Below are 19384 nucleotides of genomic sequence, written 5' to 3' on the forward strand. Positions count from 1 at the left end.
TGAGGTAGACCAGATGTGTCTCTCCTGGGATTGTTCTGGCAGATCATGTAGATAATTACTTGGCACACTGGACAGTTCCTGTAAACAAGAGGTGTTTGAATTCATTGGATAAGGATAAGGGGAAGTTTTGTCTACACATAATACTTGGAAATATTTCAAGGCTGCACTTTGGGTTTTCAAAGTATTAATTGTCTGGGACACCCATTTTACATAAATATGGAAGCTCTCTGCACACACATGTGTGCACCAGATTCTCAAACAGTAGAGGATTACACATTGATCAATTCCAAAAATCTATATCAACTCACACAAGAAAAATAGAGAAGTTGTACAGTCCATAACCTTTTGACTAAATGGAACCATAGTGAATAATCTTCTCAAGAATAATACCTAAGTCCAATGGCTCTACTCTTACATTGTGCTGAGTGTTCTGGAAAGAAATTATTTCATGTTCATATAAATTCTTCTTTAGTATTGAAAAATGAGATACAGTCTAATTCATTTTTTGTCAATGACATATCATTCCTACCAAAATCTAATAAAGTATATGGAGGATTTAACACAGGTTAATCTCTTGATGATGTCAAGGATAGTATCTTTAAAAAATAGTAGCAGACTGAATTTAGCAATTTATCAAAAGGATAATCCACTATGAAAACAGTCATACTCCAGGAGTGCAAGGTTGGCTTAACACAAGAAACATTAAAACTCAATAGAAATCTTGAAATTAACAAAATAAAAGAGAAAAAGATAAGATTTCCTCAATTTAAAGGACAATAAAAATACTCAAGAAAATATCACACCAAATCCAGGAGATGTATTTGATAAAATTTAACATCAATTCCTGCCATAAAAATTTCACCAACATATAAATGAATGGTTGTTCCTTTTTTTTTAGACTTTTTTTTATTGAGTTATAGTCATTTTACAATGTCATGTCAATTTCCAGTGTAGAGCACAGGTTTTCAGTTATACATGAACATACGTATATTCATTGTCCCAGGTTTTTTTCTCTGTGAGCTACCACAAGATCTTGTATATATTTCCCTGTGCTACACGGTATAATCTTGTTTATCTATTCTACATATGCCTGTCAGTATCTACAAATTTCGAACTCCCAGTGTGTCCCTTCCCACCCACTCCCCCTTCCTTCATTTAATAATTGGTAGTGGAAAATAAACTAGCTAGAATCACACATAAAATGAAACCTTGAAAGTATTGCATATGAAGTAGGGAACAAGACAAGGAAGCCAACTGTCACCGCTTTAATGCTACATTTACAGCACACTTGGGGGACATAAAATAAAAGATGAAAACTTGGGGAAGTAAAACGTGGAAGTCTCAGATAGTATGATTATCAATTTAGAAAATCTAGCAACATTAATTACTACACTTAATATGAGACTTGGGAAAGATGACTGTATATAAATATTAATATACAGAAACAATTCTATATCTGTATACAAGAAACAAGAAACTAGAAAGTGAAATTTTAAATTTTGAGTTGTGGAAAAAGGAGATCTTTTCATAAGTGGTCTTAAGATCATTAACTGTATAAAAAGAAAATTGAAATCTATTTCATACCACACGAAGAATTCAACCCAAGGAAGGTTAGAGACCTCAATGGGAATGGTAAAACAAGTTTTAAAAATCAGATAATATACATTGTTTAATGGCTTCAGAATAATGAAAGATTTGAATACACAAGATAAATGGAGAAACCACAGAGGACAACTTGACATATTTGCCTACAGTATGCCAGCAAACAATAACTTAATTTCACCAGAAATATTACAAAGGAGCAAAAAGTAGGGCACAGAAATGGGGACGATATATATATACACATAACCATCAACACCTTGGCATTTAATTATATAAAAATCTCCTAAATGAATATGGAAAAGACGGGCAATGTTATTGAAACTGGGGCAAAACTTGAACAGTGACACCACCGAAGGGCAAACCACAGAAGGACCAAAATGATCACAAAGATTCCTCACTTTGTGACTCAGCAGGACCATGCAAGAGACAGCACAGGGGGAGTAGCCTCATTGCCACTAGGTTTCCAAGAGTTAACAGCCCTGAGGGTGGGCAAGGGGGTGGATCCTCAGGAAGTGTCCTTCACTGCAGGTGAGAACGTGGCCCGCACCAAGGTGAGGGAAAGGGTCTGGCCTCATCTAGGAAGGGTGAGGACTGCATGACTCCACAGCTCTGGTCCCAGAGGAGGTGGACATGGGAGAAGCTGTTCCCAGTGTCTCGCTGGAACAGCATGCACAGCTCAGGGGCAGAATGTAGACATAAATTGTGTCCCTCATTGTTGAGAAGGTGGCAGAGCTACCCTAGGCTGCACAGCTGGTGCACAGCCTGGAGAAGCTTCCTGTCTTCCTGCCTCCCTGTTGAGCGGTTCTTTCCCCAGTGCTGCATCTTCACTTAGATGGTATCTTTGACCCCGTGTGTCCCTCCCTCCCTGCCTGTCCCCAGAGCCCTCGGCGGTGTTTGCCAAGGAGCAGCCGGCACGCAGTGAAGTACAGGCCATGGCAGGGGCCAGTGCCACGCTGAGCTGCGAGGTTGCCCAGGCCCAGACGGAGGTGACGTGGTACAAGGACGGCAAGAAGCTGAGCTCCAGCTCGAAAGTGCGTGTGGAGGCTACGGGCTGCACCCGGAGGCTGGTGGTGCAGAAAGCAGGCAAAACAGATGCCGGGGAGTACAGCTGCGAGGCCGGGGACCAGAGGGTCTCCTTCTGCCTGGACGTCACAGGTCAGTTCTTGATGACAGTAAGTCCACCTGTTTGTATAGGATGATAGGACTGGCTTATGGCCTCAACAGACATTAGACATTCTGATCACCTCTCTTCATGTTGAATCTATAAAGTAAGAATGAAAGGAAAAAGTCATCTACCACATCAACATGCTTTGCTGATGCGGAATTAACGTAACAGCAGCCCCTGCCTAGTAGGGAGTATATATTTCACTGCTGGTTTAGAGCCTGGAGTATTTTCCACTGAGTGCTTCTTGTCCTGATTTTGTTTTTCTGCCTTGTGTCTATTACCCCAGCATTTCTATGTATTACCATAGTTCTTAGTAGCATTTCTTAAGAGGAAGCTTTCACACAGGAGGTTCATTTTTTAGGTGGACTCCGGTTTTATTCTGAAATGGGAGGTAGCTTATATTAAGACTGAATAGGTGGAAGAAGGATGGAAAGAAACTGTGTTGGAGCTTGAACGTGTTTGTGGAGTTATGGCTCTTGGGCTGTGGCGGTTTGTGCAACAGGCTGGCCAGCAAGACATGAGCGAGTGTATCTGCTAATCCCAGGACAGGAAAGTCTCCTTTCATGTATGTATTTTTCATTGGTTGTCAGGGATACCATTTGGCATTGTTTGGTAGTGATAATGGGACAGCCTTGTTGCCCAGTCAGACCCTGCTGCTCTTTTTATGTGTATTAATATCATAAATCTCCTATCTTTCAACCTTCCATTTTCACGGCCAATGTTTGGTTAAGAAAGCATGGACGAGTGGTGGATGTGCAGTGAGAGGGGCTATTCTTTTATGCCATGTATTGTTTTCCATGTCATAATGCTTAGTCACATTTTTCCAGCACATGTTCAGACTGCATTGATGTTCCTTGGTTTTAGGAGTCTGGCTCTATCTGATGCATAGTGCTGAGGTAGACCAGATGTCTCTCTCTTGGGATTGTTCTGGCAGATCATGTAGACACTTACCTGGCACACTGGAGAGTTCCAGCGAACAAGAGATATTTGAATTCATTGAACTATACCAGGATAAGGGGAAATTTTGACTACACGTAATACTTGGAAATATTTCAAGGCTGCACTTTGGGCTGTCAAAGCTCTCTGCACATAGATGAGTGTACCAAATTCACAAAGAGTAGAAGATTGCAAATTGATCAATTCCAAAAATCTTTATCAACTGACACAAGAAAAATAGACAAATTGTACAGTCAGTAAACCTTGGAATAAATGGAACCATAGTAAATAATCTTCTCACAGAGTAGTATCTAAGTCCATAAACTCTACTGTTAAATTTTACTGCATATTCTGCAAATAATTTATCCCATGTTCATATAGATTCTGCTGTATTATTGAAAAATGAAGTACATTAATTCATTTTTTTTGGTAGATGACATATCATTCCATCATAGCAAAATCTGAAAAGGTAAATAGGAAGAATTAACACAGGTAAATCTCTTGATGATGTCAAGAATAAAAAGTAGTAGCAAGCTGAATTTTGCAATTTGTGAAGAGGATTATCCACTATGACAACAGTCATACTCCAGGAGTGCAAGGTTGGTTTAACACAAGAAATACTAGAAACTCAATAGAAAGCTAGACTTGAACCAAATAAAAGAGAAAAATGATACAATTTCCCCAATTTAAATGGAGAATAAAAATATTCAATAAAAAATAACATCATAAATCCAGGAGAAGTACTTGATAAAGTTTAACATCAATTCCTGCCATAAAATTCTTACCAAAGGATAAATGAAAGGCTTCTTCATTAAAAATTAATAATTGGTAGTGGGAAAAAACACTGGCTAACTTCAGACAGGAATGGAGAAGTTGAAAGCATTGCATATGAAGTAAGGACCAAGACAAAGAACCCAACAGTCACCACTTTAATGCTACATTTACAGCACACTTAGGCGGGAAATAAAACAAAAGATTAAAACTTGGAAAAATAAAACATGAAAGTCGCAGATGATATGATTATCAGTGTAGGAACTCTAGGAACATGAATTACTACTACACTTAAGGAGACAATTGGGAAAGATTACTGTATATAAATTCTAATATACAGAACACAATTCTGTATGTATATGTCAGAAACAAGAAACTGGAAAATGAAATTTTAGAAAAATTGCAATAACATTAGATGGATCATCTTACCAATTTTAAGTCTAATAATGATCTTGTGCCTACTTGTGGGCAAAAGTATTAAACATTGTTAGAGGCAGTGAAAAAGATATAAATAAATATGTAAATTCTGTGGAAAACCAGAGGTGTTCAATTTCAAAGTTGATTGCAAAAAGAAGGAGAGTCAAGCCAGTCTTGAAGAACAAAGTGGGGACATTTGCTGTAACTTATATCAAGAATTTTTAAAAAGGTACAGCAATTTGGACAAGTGGACTTCAATGCAGACAACAGCACAAAGGAATGGAATTCACACTGAGGTGTGGAGAGGGGACAGTTTTTACCTAAGTGGTGTTAAGACCATTAACCATATAGGAAAATAAAAGAAAATTGAAATTTGCCTCATACCACCCAATCAACCCTATGCAGGTAGAGAATGCTCAAACAAGCCTTTTATCAGATAATATGGATTTATGACCTCAGAATAATGAAAGTTTTTAAAACAAAATAGAAATGCAGAAACGACAAAGGACAACTTGACATATTTGTGTGTAACAAAGCAATAACTTAATTTCACAAGAAACATTACAAAGGAGCGAAAAGGTAGGGCACAAAACTGAGTAGGATACATATACACGTAGCCATCAACATTCTGGCATTTAATTATATAAAAAGCTTCTAAACGAATATGAAAAAGAGAGGCAATGCTATGAAAATTAGGCAAAACTTGAACAGTGACACCACAGAAAAGCAAATACCAGGATGACCAAAATGATCACAAAGATTCCTCACCTCATGAGTCATCAGACCAAGCAAGAGACAGCACAGGGGGTGTAGCCTCACTGCCACTAGGTTTCTGAGAGTTGACAACCCTGAGATGGGCAAGGGGGTGGATCCTCAGGAAGTGTCCTTCACTGCAGGTGAGAACGTGGCCTGCACCAAGGTGAGGGAAAGGGTCTGGCCTCATCTAGGAAGGTTGAGGACTGCATGACTCCACAGCTCTGGTCCCAGAGGAGGTGGACATGGGAGATACCATTCCCAACTTCTCTCTGGAACAGCACGCACAGCTCAGGGGCAGAGTATAGAGATAAATTGTGTCCGTTGTTGAGAAGGTGGGAGAGCTTCTCCTGGCTGCACAGCTGGTGCACAGCCTTGAGAAGTTTCCTGTCTTCCTGCCTCCCTGGTGAGTGGTTCTTTCCCCAGTGCTGCATCTGCACTTAGATTCTATCTTTGACCCCGTGTGTCCCTCCCTCCCTGCCTGTCCCCAGAGCCCTCGGTGGTGTTTGCCAAGGAGCAGCCGGTGCGCAGTGAAGTGCAGGTTGTGGCAGGGGCCAGTGCCACGCTGAGCTGCGAGGTGGCCCAGGCCCAGACGGAGGTGACGTGGTACAAGGACGGCAAGAAGCTGAGCTCCAGCTCGAAAGTGCGTGTTGAGGCCACGGGCCGTGGGCGGAGGCTGGTGGTGCAGCAGGCGGGCAAGGCGGACGCCGGGGAGTACAGCTGCGAGGCTGGGGGCCAGAAGGTCTCCTTCCACGTGGACGTCACAGGTCAGTTCTTGATGACACTAAGTCCACCTGTGTGTATGGGGTGGTAGGACTGGCTTACAGCCTCAACAAACTTTTGTGCACCTGCCATTAGATGTTCTCTCTTCATGTCTCTTCATATTAGGTCTTTAAAGTAGGAATGAATGAAAGAAGTCACTTTTGCCACAACAATATGCACTGGTAATGGGGAATTAACATAACAGCAGCCCCTGGCTGGTAGGAAGTATATATTTACTGCTGGTTTAGAGCCTGGAGAATTTCCCAGTCCCTTTCTCATCATTCAGTTCTTCTTTTCCTGATTTTGTTTTTCTAGCTTAGTTGTGTTGTTTACATCATGTATTTCTATGTATTACCATAGTTCTCAGTGGCAGTTCTTAAGAGGAAGCTAGCACACAGGAAGGCTCATTATTTAGGTGGACTCTAGTTTTGTTCTGAAATGGGAGGTAGGTTATATCAATACTGAATAGGTGGGGAGTGATGGAAAGAAACTGTTCAAGCTTGAACCTGTTTGTGGAGTTATGACTCTTGGCCTGTGGCTGCTTGTGTAGCAGGCTGTCAGGGTAGATATGAGGGAGTGTATCTGCTAATCCCAGGACCAGAAAGTCTCATTCCATGTATATATCTTTCATCAGTTATCAGGGATACCAATTGGCTTATTTGGTAGTGACAATGGGACAGCCTTGTTGCACAGTCAGACCCTGTTGCCTTTTTTATGTATATTAATTTCTTGAACTCTCCTATCTTCCACTTTCCATTTTCACAGCCAATATTTGGTCAAGAAAGCATGAGCAAGTGGTGGATGTGCCGGGAGAAGGGCTGTTCTTTTACACCGTGTATTATTTTCCATGTCATAATGCTTAGTCACATTTTCCCAGAACATGTTCAGACTTCATTGGTGTTTCTTGGTTTCTAGGAGTCTGCCTCTATCTGATGCAGAGGGCTAAGGTAGACCAGATGTCTCTCTCCTGGGGTGGTTCTGGTAGATCATATCCATAGTTACCTGGCACACTGGAGAGTTCATGTGAGCAAGATATGTGAATTTATTGACCCAGGATAAGGGGAAATTTTGGCTTCACATAATACTTCAATTATTTCAAGACTGCACTTTGGGTTGTCAAAGTAATAATTGTCTGGGACACCTGTTTTCATGTGGATATGGAAGCTTTCTGCACACACATGATGTACCAAATTCACAAAGAGTAGAAGATTACGACTTGATCAGTTCCAAAAATCTATATCAACTCACACAGGAAAAATAGAGAAGTTGTGCAGTCCATAACCTTTTGAATAAATGGAACCACAATAAATAATCTTCTCACACAATAATATCGAAGACCAGTGGCTCTACTCTTAACTTGTACTGAGTATTCTATAAAAAAAATTATTCCATGTTCATATAGATTCTTCTGTAGTATTGAAAAATGAGATACATTAATTCATTTTTTTGTAGATAGCATATCATACCTACCAAAATCTGATAAGATAAACAGGAAGAATTAACACAGGTTAATCTCTTGACGATGTCAGCAATAATATCTTTTAAAAAGTAGTAGCAAGCTGAATTTAACAATTTATCAAAAGGATTATCCACTGTGACAACAGTCATACTCCAGGAGTGCAAGTTTGGTTTAACACAAGAAACACTAGTAACTCAATAGAAAGCTAGACTTGAACCAAATAAAAGAGAAAAATGATACGATTTCCCCAATTTAATTGGAAAATAAAATTACTCAATAAAATATAACATCATATATCCAGGAGATGTACTTGACAAAATTTAACATCAATTCCTGCCATAAAATTCACCAAAGTATAAATGAATGGTTGTTCCTTCATTTAATTATTGGTAGTAGAAAATAAACTAACCAGCATCACACATAAAATGAAAGCTTGAGAGCACTGCGTATGAAGTAGGGAACAAGGCAAGGAAGCCAACTGTCACCACTTTAATGCTACGTTTACAGCCTATTTAAGGGGGAAATAAAACAAAAGATTAACACTTGGGAAAATAAAACATGGCAGTCACAGATGATATGATTACCAGTTTAGAAAATCTAGGAATATGAATTACTACACTAATGAGAGAATAGGGAAAGTTTACTGCAGGGAAATATTAATATACAGAAACAATTCTGTACCTATCTATAAGAAAGAAGAAACTACAAAATGAAATTTGGGAAGAGTTACAATAACATTAGACATACCCTGTCATTAATTCCAAGTCTAAGACAGGGTCTTGAGCCTCTTTGTAGGCAAAATTGTTAAATATTGTTGAGAGGCAGAGAAAAAGATAAAAATGAATGGATAAAAATCTGTGGAAGACACAGAGGTATTCAACCCCTGGCAAAACCCAAATCACAGTTCTTATGGGTGTGAGAATATTGACAAGTTGAGTGCAAAGGCCAAGGAGATCAAGCCAGTCTTGAAGAACAGAGTGTGGACATTTACTCTAACCTATGTCAGGACTTCATTTTTTAAATCAATATGCTGCAGCAATTTAGACAAGTGGCTCTCAATGCAGAGATAGGCAAACAACCAAAAGAAATGGAATATGGAGCTCAGATTGTGCTGTAGAGAAAGGAGGGGCTTTTCCTAATTGGTCTTAAGAACATTAACTATATAGAAACATAGAATGGAAATCTACCTCATATCACATGAAGAATAAACCCTAGGAAGTTTAGAGACCTCCATGGGGATGGTAAAACAAGTTTGTTTAATCAGATAATATAGATTATTTAATGACCTCAGGATAATGAAAGATTTTAAAACAGAAGATAAATGCAGAAACCACAAAGGACAACTTGACATATTTGCCTGCAACTGATAACTTAATTTCACCAGAAACATTACAAAGGAGCAAAAAAGTAGGGCAAAAAAATGGGGAGGATGTATACACATGTAACCGTCAACATTCTGGTATTTAATTATATAAAAGCTCCGAAATGAATATGAAAAAGTTGTGCAATGCTATGAAAATTAGGCAAAACTTGAACAGTGACACCACAGAAGAGCAAACCACAGAAGGACCAAAATGATCACAAAGATTCCTCTCCTTGTAAGTCACGAGGACCATGCAAGAGACAGCACAGGGGGTGTAGCCTCACTGCCACTAGATTTCCAAGAGTTAACAGCCCTGAGATGGGCAAGGGGGCAGATCCTCAGGAAGTGTCCTTCACTGCAGGTGAGAACGTGGCCCGCACCAAGGTGAGGGAAAGGGTCTGGCCTCATCTAGGAAGGGTGAGGACTGCATGACTCCACAGCGCCGGTCCCAGAGGAGGTGGGCATAGCAGAAGCTGTTCCCAAGGTGTCTCTGGAACAGCACGCACAGCTCAGGGACAGAGCGTAGACATAAATTATGTCCCTGGTTGTTGAGAAGATGGGAGAGCTTCTCTAGGCCGCACAGCTGGTGCACAGCCTTGAGAAGTTTCCTGTCTTCCTGCCTCTCTGGTGAGTGGTTCTTTCCCCAGTGCTGCATCTTCACTTAGATTCTATCTTTGACCTTATGAATCCCTCCTTGCCTGTCCCCAGAGCCCTCGGCGGTGTTTGCCAAGGAGCAGCCGGCGCGCAGTGAAGTACAGACCATGGCGGGGGCCAGTGCCACGCTGAGCTGCGAGGTGGCCCAGGCCCAGACGGAGGTGACGTGGTACAAGGACAGCAAGAAGCTGAGTTCAAGCTCGAAAGTGCGTGTGGAGGCCACGGGCTGCACCCGGAGGCTGGTGGTGCAGAAAGCAGGCAAAGCAGACGCCGGGGAGTACAGCTGCGAGGCCAGGGGCCAGAAGGTCTCCTTCCACCTGGACATCACAGGTCAGTTCTTCACAATACTAAGTCCACCTGTGTCTACCAGATGATAGCACTGGCTTACAGCCTCAACAGACTTTTGTGCACCTGCCATTAGATGTCCTCTCATCACGTCTCTTCATGTTTGGTGTATAAAGTAGGAATGAAAGGAAAAAGTCACTTCTGCCACATCAGCATGCTTTGCTAATGGGGAATTAACATAACAGCAGCCCCTGGCTGAAAGGGATTATATATTTCACTGCTGGTTTAGAGCCTGGAGAAGTTTTCAGTCCCTTTCTCACTATTCAGTGCTTTTCCTGATTTTGTTTTTGTGACTTTGCTGTGTTTTTCACCCTGTGAATCTCTATGTGTTATCATAGTTCCCAGCGGGATTTCTTAAGGGGCAGCTGATACACAGGAAGGTTCATTAATTTTGATGGACTCGAGTTTTATTTTGAAACGGGAGGTAGCTTATATGAGGACTGAATAGGTGGGAGAAGGATGGAAAGAAACTGTGCTCAAGCTTGAACGTGTTTGTGGAGTTATGGCTCTTGGACTGTGGCTGTTTGTGCAGCAGGCTGGCAAGGTAAACATGAACGAGCGTATCTGCTAATCCCAGGACAGGAAAGTCTCCTTCCATGCATGTATTTTTCATCGGTTGTCAGGGATACCAGTTGGCATTATATGGTAGTAAAAATGGGACAGCCTTGTTGCCCAGCCCTGTTGCTCCTTTTATGTGTATTAATTTCTTGAAATCTCTTATCTTCCAACCTTCCGTTTACACAGCCAACGTTTCATCAAGAAAGCATGGACAAGTGGTGGATGTGGAAGGAGGGGGCTGTTCTTTTATACCATGTATAGTTTTCCATGTCATAATGCTTAGTCACATTTTTCCAGCACATGTTCAGACTCCATTGGTGTTGCTTTGTTTTAGAAGTGTGGCTCTATGTGATGCAGAGGGCTGAGGTAGACCAGATGTCTCTCTCCTTGGGTTGTTTTGGCAGATCATGTCTATATTTATCTGGCACACTGGGAAGTTCCTACAAACAAGAGATATTTGAATTCATTGAACCAGGATAAGGGGAAATTTTGGCTACACATAATACTTGGAATTATTTCAAGACTGCACTTTGGGTTGTCAAAGGATTCTCTGGGACACCTATTTTCACATGGATATGGAAGCTCTCTGCACACACATGTGTGTACCAAATTCTCAAAGAGTAGAGGATTACAAATTCATCAATTCCAAAAATCTGTATCAACTCACACAAGAAAAATAGAGAAGTTGTACAGTCCATAACCTTTTGAATAAATGGAACTATAATAAATAGTCTTGTTGCAGAATAATATCTAAGTCCAGTGGCTCTACTCTTAAATTGTACTGAGAATTCTATAAAGAAATCATTCCATGTTCATATAGATTCTTCTGTAGTATTGAGAAGTGAGATACACTAATTCATTTTCTGTAGATAACATATCATTCCTACCAAATTCAGATAAGGTGAACAGGACAAATTAGCACAGGTTAATCTCTTGATAATATCAACAATAGTATTTTTAAAAAATAGTAGCAAACTGAATTTAACGATTTATGAAAAGCATAATCCATTATGACAACAGTCATACTCCAGGAGTGCAAGGTTGGTTTAACCATAACAGGAAACATTAGAAACTCAGTAGGAAGCTTGATATGAACCAAATAAAAGAAAAAATGATACGACTTCCCCAATACATGGAGAATAAAACATATTCAATATAATATACTGTCATAAATCCAGGAACAGTACTTGATAAAATTTAACATCCATACCTGCCATAAAATTTTTTCCAAAGGATAATTAAAGGGTTCTCTATTAATAATTAATAATTGATAGTAAAAAAAAAATCTAGCTAACATCACACATGAATTGAAATCTTGAAAGCATTACATATGATTAGGGAACAAGGCAAGGAAGTCAACTGTCACCATTTTAATGCTACATTTACAGCACACTTAGGAGGGAAATAAAACAAAAGATTAAAATTTGGGAAAATAAAACATGGAAGTCGCAGATGATGTAACAGTTTAGAAACTCTAAGAACATTAATTACTATACTTAATGAGAGAGTTGGGAATCATTACTGCATGTAAATTCTACTGTGCAGAAAACAATTCCGTATGTATGTATCGAAACAAGAAACTAGAAAATGAAAGTTTAGAAAAATTGCAATAACAGTAGATGGATCATCTTACCAACTTTAAATCTAATAAAGATCTTCTGCCTACTTGTGGTTAAAATTATTAAACATTTTTAGAGGCATTGAAAAAGATATGAATAAATACATAAATTCTGTGGAAGACCCAGAGGTGTTCAATTTCCTAGTTGATTGCAAAGGCCAAGGAGAGTCAAGCCAGTCTTGAAGAACAAAGTGGGGACATTTGCTGTAACTTATATCAAGACTTTTAAAAAAAGGTACAGCAATTTGAACAAGTGGATTTAAATGCAGAGAACAGCAGAAAGGAATGGAATTCACATTGAGTTGTAGAGAGGGGATGGTCTTTTCCTAAGTGATGTGAAGACCATTAAGCATTTAGGAAAATAGAAGAAAATTGAAATTAGCCTCATACCACCCAGTCAGTCCTAGGCAGGTAGAGACGTGAGTGGGAATGGTCAAACAAGCCTTTTATCAGATAATATGGTTAAATGGCCTCAGAAATGAAAGTTTTAAAACAAAATAGAAATGCAGAAACCACAAAGGACAACTTGACATATTTGAGTATAACAAACCAGTAACTTAATTTTACCGGAAACATGACAAAAGAGCAAAAAGGTAGGGCAGAAAAATGAGAAGGATATATACACACGTAACCATCAACATTCTGGTATTTAATTATATAAAAAAAACTAAACGAATAGGAAAAAGAGCAGCAGTGCTTTGAAAATTAGGCAAGACTTGAACAGTGACACCACAGAAGAGCAAACCACAGAAGGACCAAAATGATCACAAAGATTCCTCTCCTTGTGAGTCATCAGAACGATGCGAGAGACAGCACAGGGCATGTAGCCTCACTGCCACTAGATTCCCAAGAGTTGACAACCCAAGAGGGTGGGCAAGGGGGTGGATCCTCAGGAAGTGTCCTTCACTGCGGGTGAGAACGTGGCCTGCACCAAGGTGAGGGAAAGGGTCTGGCCTCATCTAGGAAGGGTGAGGACTCCATGACTCCACTGCTCCTGTCCCAGAGGAGGTGGACATGGGAGAAGCTGTTCCCAACGTGTGTCTGGAACAGCATGCAGAGCTCAGTTGCAGAGTGTAGACATAAATTATGTCCCTCGTTTTTGAGAAGGCAGGAGAGCTACCCTAGGTCGCACAGCTGGTGCGCAGCCTAGAGAAGTTTCTTGTCTTTCTGCCTCCCTGGTGAGTGGTTCTTTCCCCAGTGCTGCATCTGCACTTAGATTCTATCTTTGACCCTATGAATCCCTCCCTGCCTGTCCCCAGAGCCCTCGGTGGTGTTTGCCAAGGAGCAGCCGGCGCGCAGTGAAGTGCAGGCCGTGGCGGGGGCCAGTGCCACGCTGAGCTGCGAGGTGGCCCAGGCCCAGACGGAGGTGACGTGGTACAAGGACGGCAAGAAGCCGAGCTCCAGCTCGAAAGTGCGTGTGGAGGCCACGGGCCGCACCCGGAGGCTGGTGGTGCAGCAGGCGGGCAAGGCGGACGCCGGGGAGTACAGCTGCGAGGCCGGGGGCCAGAGGGTCTCCTTCCGCCTGGAAGTCACAGGTCAGCTCTTGATGATACTAAGTCCACGTGTGTGTACGGGTTGATAGGACTGGCTTACAGCCTCAACAGACTTTTGTGCACCTGCCATGTGACGTCCTCTCATCATGTCTCTTCAAGTTAGGTCTATAAATTAGAAATGGAAGGAAAATGTCACTTTTGCCACAACAATATGTGCTGGTAATGGGGAATTAACATAACAACAGCCCCCGGCTGAAAGGGAATATATATTCTACTGCTGCTTTATGGCCTGGAGAATTTTTCAGTCCCTTTGTCACCATTCCGTGCTTCTTACCCTGATTTTGTTTTTTTGACTTACTTGTGTTTTTTCACCCCATGAACTTCTATGTATTATCATAGTTTCCAGTGGGGTTTCTTAAGGTGCAGTTGGCACACAGGAAGGTTCATTTTTTAGGTGGATTCCAGTTTATTCTGAAATTGAAGGAGCTTATATCAACACTGAATAGGTGGTAGAAGGATGGAAAGAAACTTTGTTGGAGCTTGAACGTGTTTGTGAAGCTTTGGCTCTTGAGCTAGGGCTGCTAGTGCAGCAGACTGGCAAGGTAGACAGTAGCAAATTCATCTGCTAATCCCAGGACCAGAAAGTCTCCTTCCATGTATATATTTTTCATCAGTTATCAAGGATGACAATTGGCATTATTTCATAGTGAGAATGGGACTGCCTTGTTGAACAGTCAGACCCTGTTGCTCTTTTTATGTGTATTAATATTTTGAAATCTCCTGTCTTCCAAAGTTCCATTTAAACAGCCAATGTTTGGTCAAGAAAGCATGGACGAGTCGTGGATGTGGAGGGAGATGGGCTGTTCTTTTACACTGTGTATTATTTTCCATGCCATAATTCTTAGTCACATTTTTCCAGATAATATTCAGACTTCATTGGTGTTGCTTGGTTTCTAAGAGTTTACTCTATCTGATCCAGAGGGTTGAGGTAGACCAGATGTGTCTCTCCTGGGATTGTTCTGGCAGATTATCTCCATACCCATCTGGCACACTGGAGAGTTCCTGCAAAAAAGAGATGTTTCAATTCATTGAATCAGTTAAGGGGAAATTTTGACCACACATAATGCTTGGAATTATTTCCAGGCTGCACTTTGGGTTGTCAAAGTATTAATTGTCTGGGACACCTATTTTCACATGGATATGGAAGCTCTCTGCTCACACAGTGTATACCAAATTCACAAAGAGTAGAAGATTACACACTGATCAATTCCAAAAATCTATTATCAACTCACACAAGGAAAATAGACACTTTTGAATAAATGGAACCATAATAAATAATCTTGTTGCAGAATAATATCTAAGTCCAGTGGCTCTACTCTTAAATTGTACTGAGTATTCTGTAAAGAAATTTTTCCATGTTCATATAGATTCTTCTGTAGTATTGAGAAATGAGTTACACTAATTCATTTTTTGTAGATAGCATATCATTCCTACCAAAATCCAATAAGGTGAATGGGAGGAATTAACACAGGTTAATCTCTTGATGATGTCAAGAATAATATATTTTAAAAATATTAGTACAGTGAATTTAGCAATTTATCAAAAGGGTTATCCACTATGACAATAGTCATACTCCAGGAATGCAAGGTTGGTTTAACACAAGAAACATTAGAAACTCAATAGAAAGCTTGACATTAACAGAATAAAAGAGAACAATGATACAATTTCCCCAATTTAAATGCAGAATAAAATTACTCAATAAAACATAACACCATAAATCCAGGAGATGTACTTGATAAAATTTAACATCTATTCTTGCCTGAAAATTTCTCCAAAGTATAAATAAATGGTTGTTCCTTCATTTAATAATTGGTAGTGGAAAATAAACTAGCTAGAATCACACATAAAGTGAAACCTTGACAGTACTGCATATGAAGTAGGGAACAAGACAAGGAAGCCAACTGTCACCGCTTTAATGCTATTTTACAGCACACTTGGGAGGACGTAAAATGAAAGATGAAAACTTGGGAAAATACAACATGAAATTCACAGATGATATGATTATCAATTTAGAAATCTAGGAATATGAATTACTACACTTAATGAGAGAGTTGTGAAAGATTACTGCATATAAATACTAATACAGAATCAATTCTATGTCTATATACATGAAACAAGAAATTAGAAGATGAACTTTGAAAAGAGTTACAATAACATTAGATATATCCTGTCATTAATTCCAAGTCTAAGAAAGGATCTTGGGATTCTTTGTAAGCAAAATTATTAAATATTGTGAGAGACAGAGAGAAGAATATAAATAAATGGATAAAAATCAGTGGACAACCCAGAGATGTTCAACCCCCAGTAAAACCCAAATAACAGCTCATTTGGGTGTGAGACTATTGACAAATTGATTGCAAAGGCCAGGGAGATTCAAGCCAGTCTTGAAGAACAAAGTGAGGACATTTACTCTAACCTATGTCAGGACTTCATTTTTTGTTAATGCTACAGCAATTTAGACAAGTGGGTCCCAATGCAGAGATAGGCAAATAACCCAAATGGAATGTTGAGCTCACATCGTGCTGTAGAGAAAGGAGGGGCTTTTCCTAATTGGTCTTAAGAGCATTAACTATACAGAAAAATAAAATTGAAATCGTCCTCATAACACACGAGAATCAACCCTGCACAGGTTAGAGACTTCCATGGGGATGGTAAAACAAGTTTGTGTAATCAGATAATATAGATTATTTAATGACCTCAGGATAATGAAAGATTTTAAAACAGAAGACAAAAGCAGAAACCACAAAGGACAACTTGACATATTTGCCTGGAGTATGCCTAAAACTGAAAATTTCATTTCACCAGAAACATTACAAAGGAGCGAAAAGAGAGAGCACAAAAATGGGGAGGATGTATACACACATAATCATCAACATTCTGGCATTTAATTAGATCAAAACTCCTAAACGAATATGAAAAAGTACCGCAGTGCTTTGAAACTGGCGCTAAACTTGAACAGTGACACCACAGAAGAGCAAACCACGGAAGGACCAAAATGATCAAAGATTCCTCTCCTTGTGAGTCTTCAGGACGATGCAAGAGACAGCACAGGGGGTGTAGCCTCACTGCCACTAGATTTCCAAGAGTTGCCAACCCTGAGATGGGCAAGGGGGTGGATCCTCAGGAAGTGTCCTTCACTGCAGGTGAGAACGTGGCCCGCACCAAGGTGAGGGAAAGGGTCTGGCCTCATCTAGGAAGGGTGAGGACTGCATGACTCTACAGCTTCGGTCCCAGAGGAGGTGGACATCGGAGAAGCCGTTCCCAATGTCTCTCTGGAACAGCACGCACAGCTCAGGGGCAGAGTGTAGACATAAATTGTGTCTGTTGTTGAGAAGACGGGAGACGTTCTCAAGCCCGCACAGCTGGTGCACAGCCTTGAGAAGTTTCCTGTCTTCCTGCCTCCCTGTTGAGTGGCTCTTTCCTCAGTGCTGCATCTTCACTTGGATGATATCTTTGACCCTATGAATCCCTCCCTTCTGTCCCCAGAACCCTCGGTGGTGTTTGCCAAGGAGCAGCCGGTGAGCAATGAAGTACAGGCCGTGGCAGGGGCCAGTGCCACACTGAGCTGCGAGGTGGCCCAGGCCCAGACGGAGGTGACGTGGTACAAGGACGGCAAGAAGCTGAGCTCCAGCTCAAAAGTGCATGTGGAGGCCACAGGCCGCACCCGGAGGCTGGTGGTGCAGCAGGCGGGCAAGGCGGACGCCGGGGAGTACAGCTGCGAGGCCGGGGGCCAGAGGGTCTCCTTCCACCTGGGTGTCACAGGTCAGTTCTTGAGGATACTAAGTCCACCTGTGTGTATGGGATGATAGGGCTGGCTTACAGCCTCAACAGGCTTTTGTGCACCTGCTATTAGGCATCCTCTCGTCACGTCTCTTCATGTTAGGTCTATAAATTAGAAATGGAAGGAAAAAGTCACTTCTGCCACATCAGCATGCTTTGCTAAGGGGGAATTAATATAACAGCAGCCCCTGGCTGGTAGGGAGTATATATTTCACTGCTATTTTAGAGCCTGGAGAATTTTCCAGTCCCTCTCTCATTGTTCAGTTCTTCTTGTCCTGATTTTGTCTTTCTGACTTACTTGTGTCTTTTCACCCCGTGTACTTCTATGTGTTATCATAGTTCCCAGTGGGATTTCTTAAGGCCCAGCTGGCACACAGGGAGGTTCATTTTTTAAGTGGACTCCAGCTTTATTCTGAAATGGGAAGTAGCTTACATCAAGACTGAATAGGTGGGAGAAGGATTGATAGGAGCTGTGCTCGAGCTTGAATGTGTTTGTGGAGTTTTGGCTCTTGAGCTAGGGCTGCTTATGCTGTAGACTGGCAGGGTAGACCCTAGGGAGTGTATCTGCTAATCCCAGGACCAGAAAGTTTCCTTCCATGTATATATTTTTAATCAGTTGTCGGGGATACCAGTTGGCATCATATGGTAGTTAAATGGGACAACCTTGTTGCACAGTCAGTCCCTCTTGCTCTTTTTATGTGTATTAATCTCTTGAAATCTCCTATCTTCCAAACTTCCATTTTCACAGCCTATGTTTTGTCAAGAAAGCATGGAGAAGTGGTGGATGTGGAGGGAGTGGGGCTGTTCTTTTACACCATGTATTATTTCACATGTCATAGTGCTTAGTCACATTTCTCCAGCACATGTTCAGACTCCTTTGGTATTCTGTGGTTTCTAGGAGTCTGGCTTATTTGATGCATAGGGCTGATGTAGACCAGATGTCCCTCTCCTGGAATTGTTCTGGCAGATCATGCAGATATTTACCTGGCATACTGGAGAGTTCCTGTGAATAAGAGATGTTTGAATTCATTGAACCTGTATAAGGGGAAATTTTGACCACACAGAATACTGGGAATCATTTCCAGTCTGTGCTTTGGATTGTCAAAATATTAATTGTCTAGGACACCTATTTTCACATAGATATGTTAGCTCTCTGCACACAGTTGTATGTACCAAATTCACAAAGAGTAGAGGGTTACAAATTGATCAATTCCAAAAATCTATATCAACTCACACAAGAAAAATAGGGAAGTTGTACAGTCCATAACGTTTTGCATAAATAATCTTCTGATAGAATATGGTCTAAGTCCTGTTGCTCTACTGTCAAGTTTTGTTGAGTTTACTGTAAAGAAATTATTCGATGTATATATAGATTCTTCAGTAGTATTGAAAAATGAGACAGGCTCTCTAATTCACTTTTTTTTTGTAGATAACATGTCATTGCTACCAAAATCTGACAAAGGAAATGTGAAGAATTAACATAGTTTAATCTCTTGATGATATCAAGTCTAGTATCTTTAAAAAATATTAGCACACCGAATTTAGCAATTTATCAAAAGGATAATCCATTAAGACAACAATCATACTCCAGGAGTGCAAGATTGGTTTAACACAGGAAACATTTAAAACTCAGTAGAAAGCATGACAT

General features: G+C 40.7%; 1 protein-coding gene across 30 annotated transcripts in view; it reads left to right on the plus strand.

The window, feature by feature from the left end:
- OBSCN (obscurin, cytoskeletal calmodulin and titin-interacting RhoGEF) overlaps window positions 1-19384 on the plus strand; it is a 169985-nt gene that overhangs the window by 37843 nt on the left and 112758 nt on the right. For 27 of the 30 annotated variants that reach the window (XM_064484554.1, XM_064484556.1, XM_064484555.1 and 24 more), the window contains 5 exons: window positions 2482-2757; window positions 6136-6411; window positions 9937-10212; window positions 13663-13938; window positions 17443-17718. In XM_064484554.1, coding sequence (XP_064340624.1) covers window positions 2482-2757; window positions 6136-6411; window positions 9937-10212; window positions 13663-13938; window positions 17443-17718 — 1380 coding nt within the window. The remainder of the gene's footprint in view (window positions 1-2481; window positions 2758-6135; window positions 6412-9936; window positions 10213-13662; window positions 13939-17442; window positions 17719-19384) is intronic. The other 3 variants (XM_064484564.1, XM_064484583.1, XM_064484574.1) reach the window with 2 other exon arrangements.

The sequence above is a fragment of the Camelus dromedarius genome, chromosome 3 (assembly GCF_036321535.1).
Source record: "Camelus dromedarius isolate mCamDro1 chromosome 3, mCamDro1.pat, whole genome shotgun sequence".
In the NCBI taxonomy this organism is placed as follows: Eukaryota; Metazoa; Chordata; class Mammalia; order Artiodactyla; family Camelidae; genus Camelus; species Camelus dromedarius.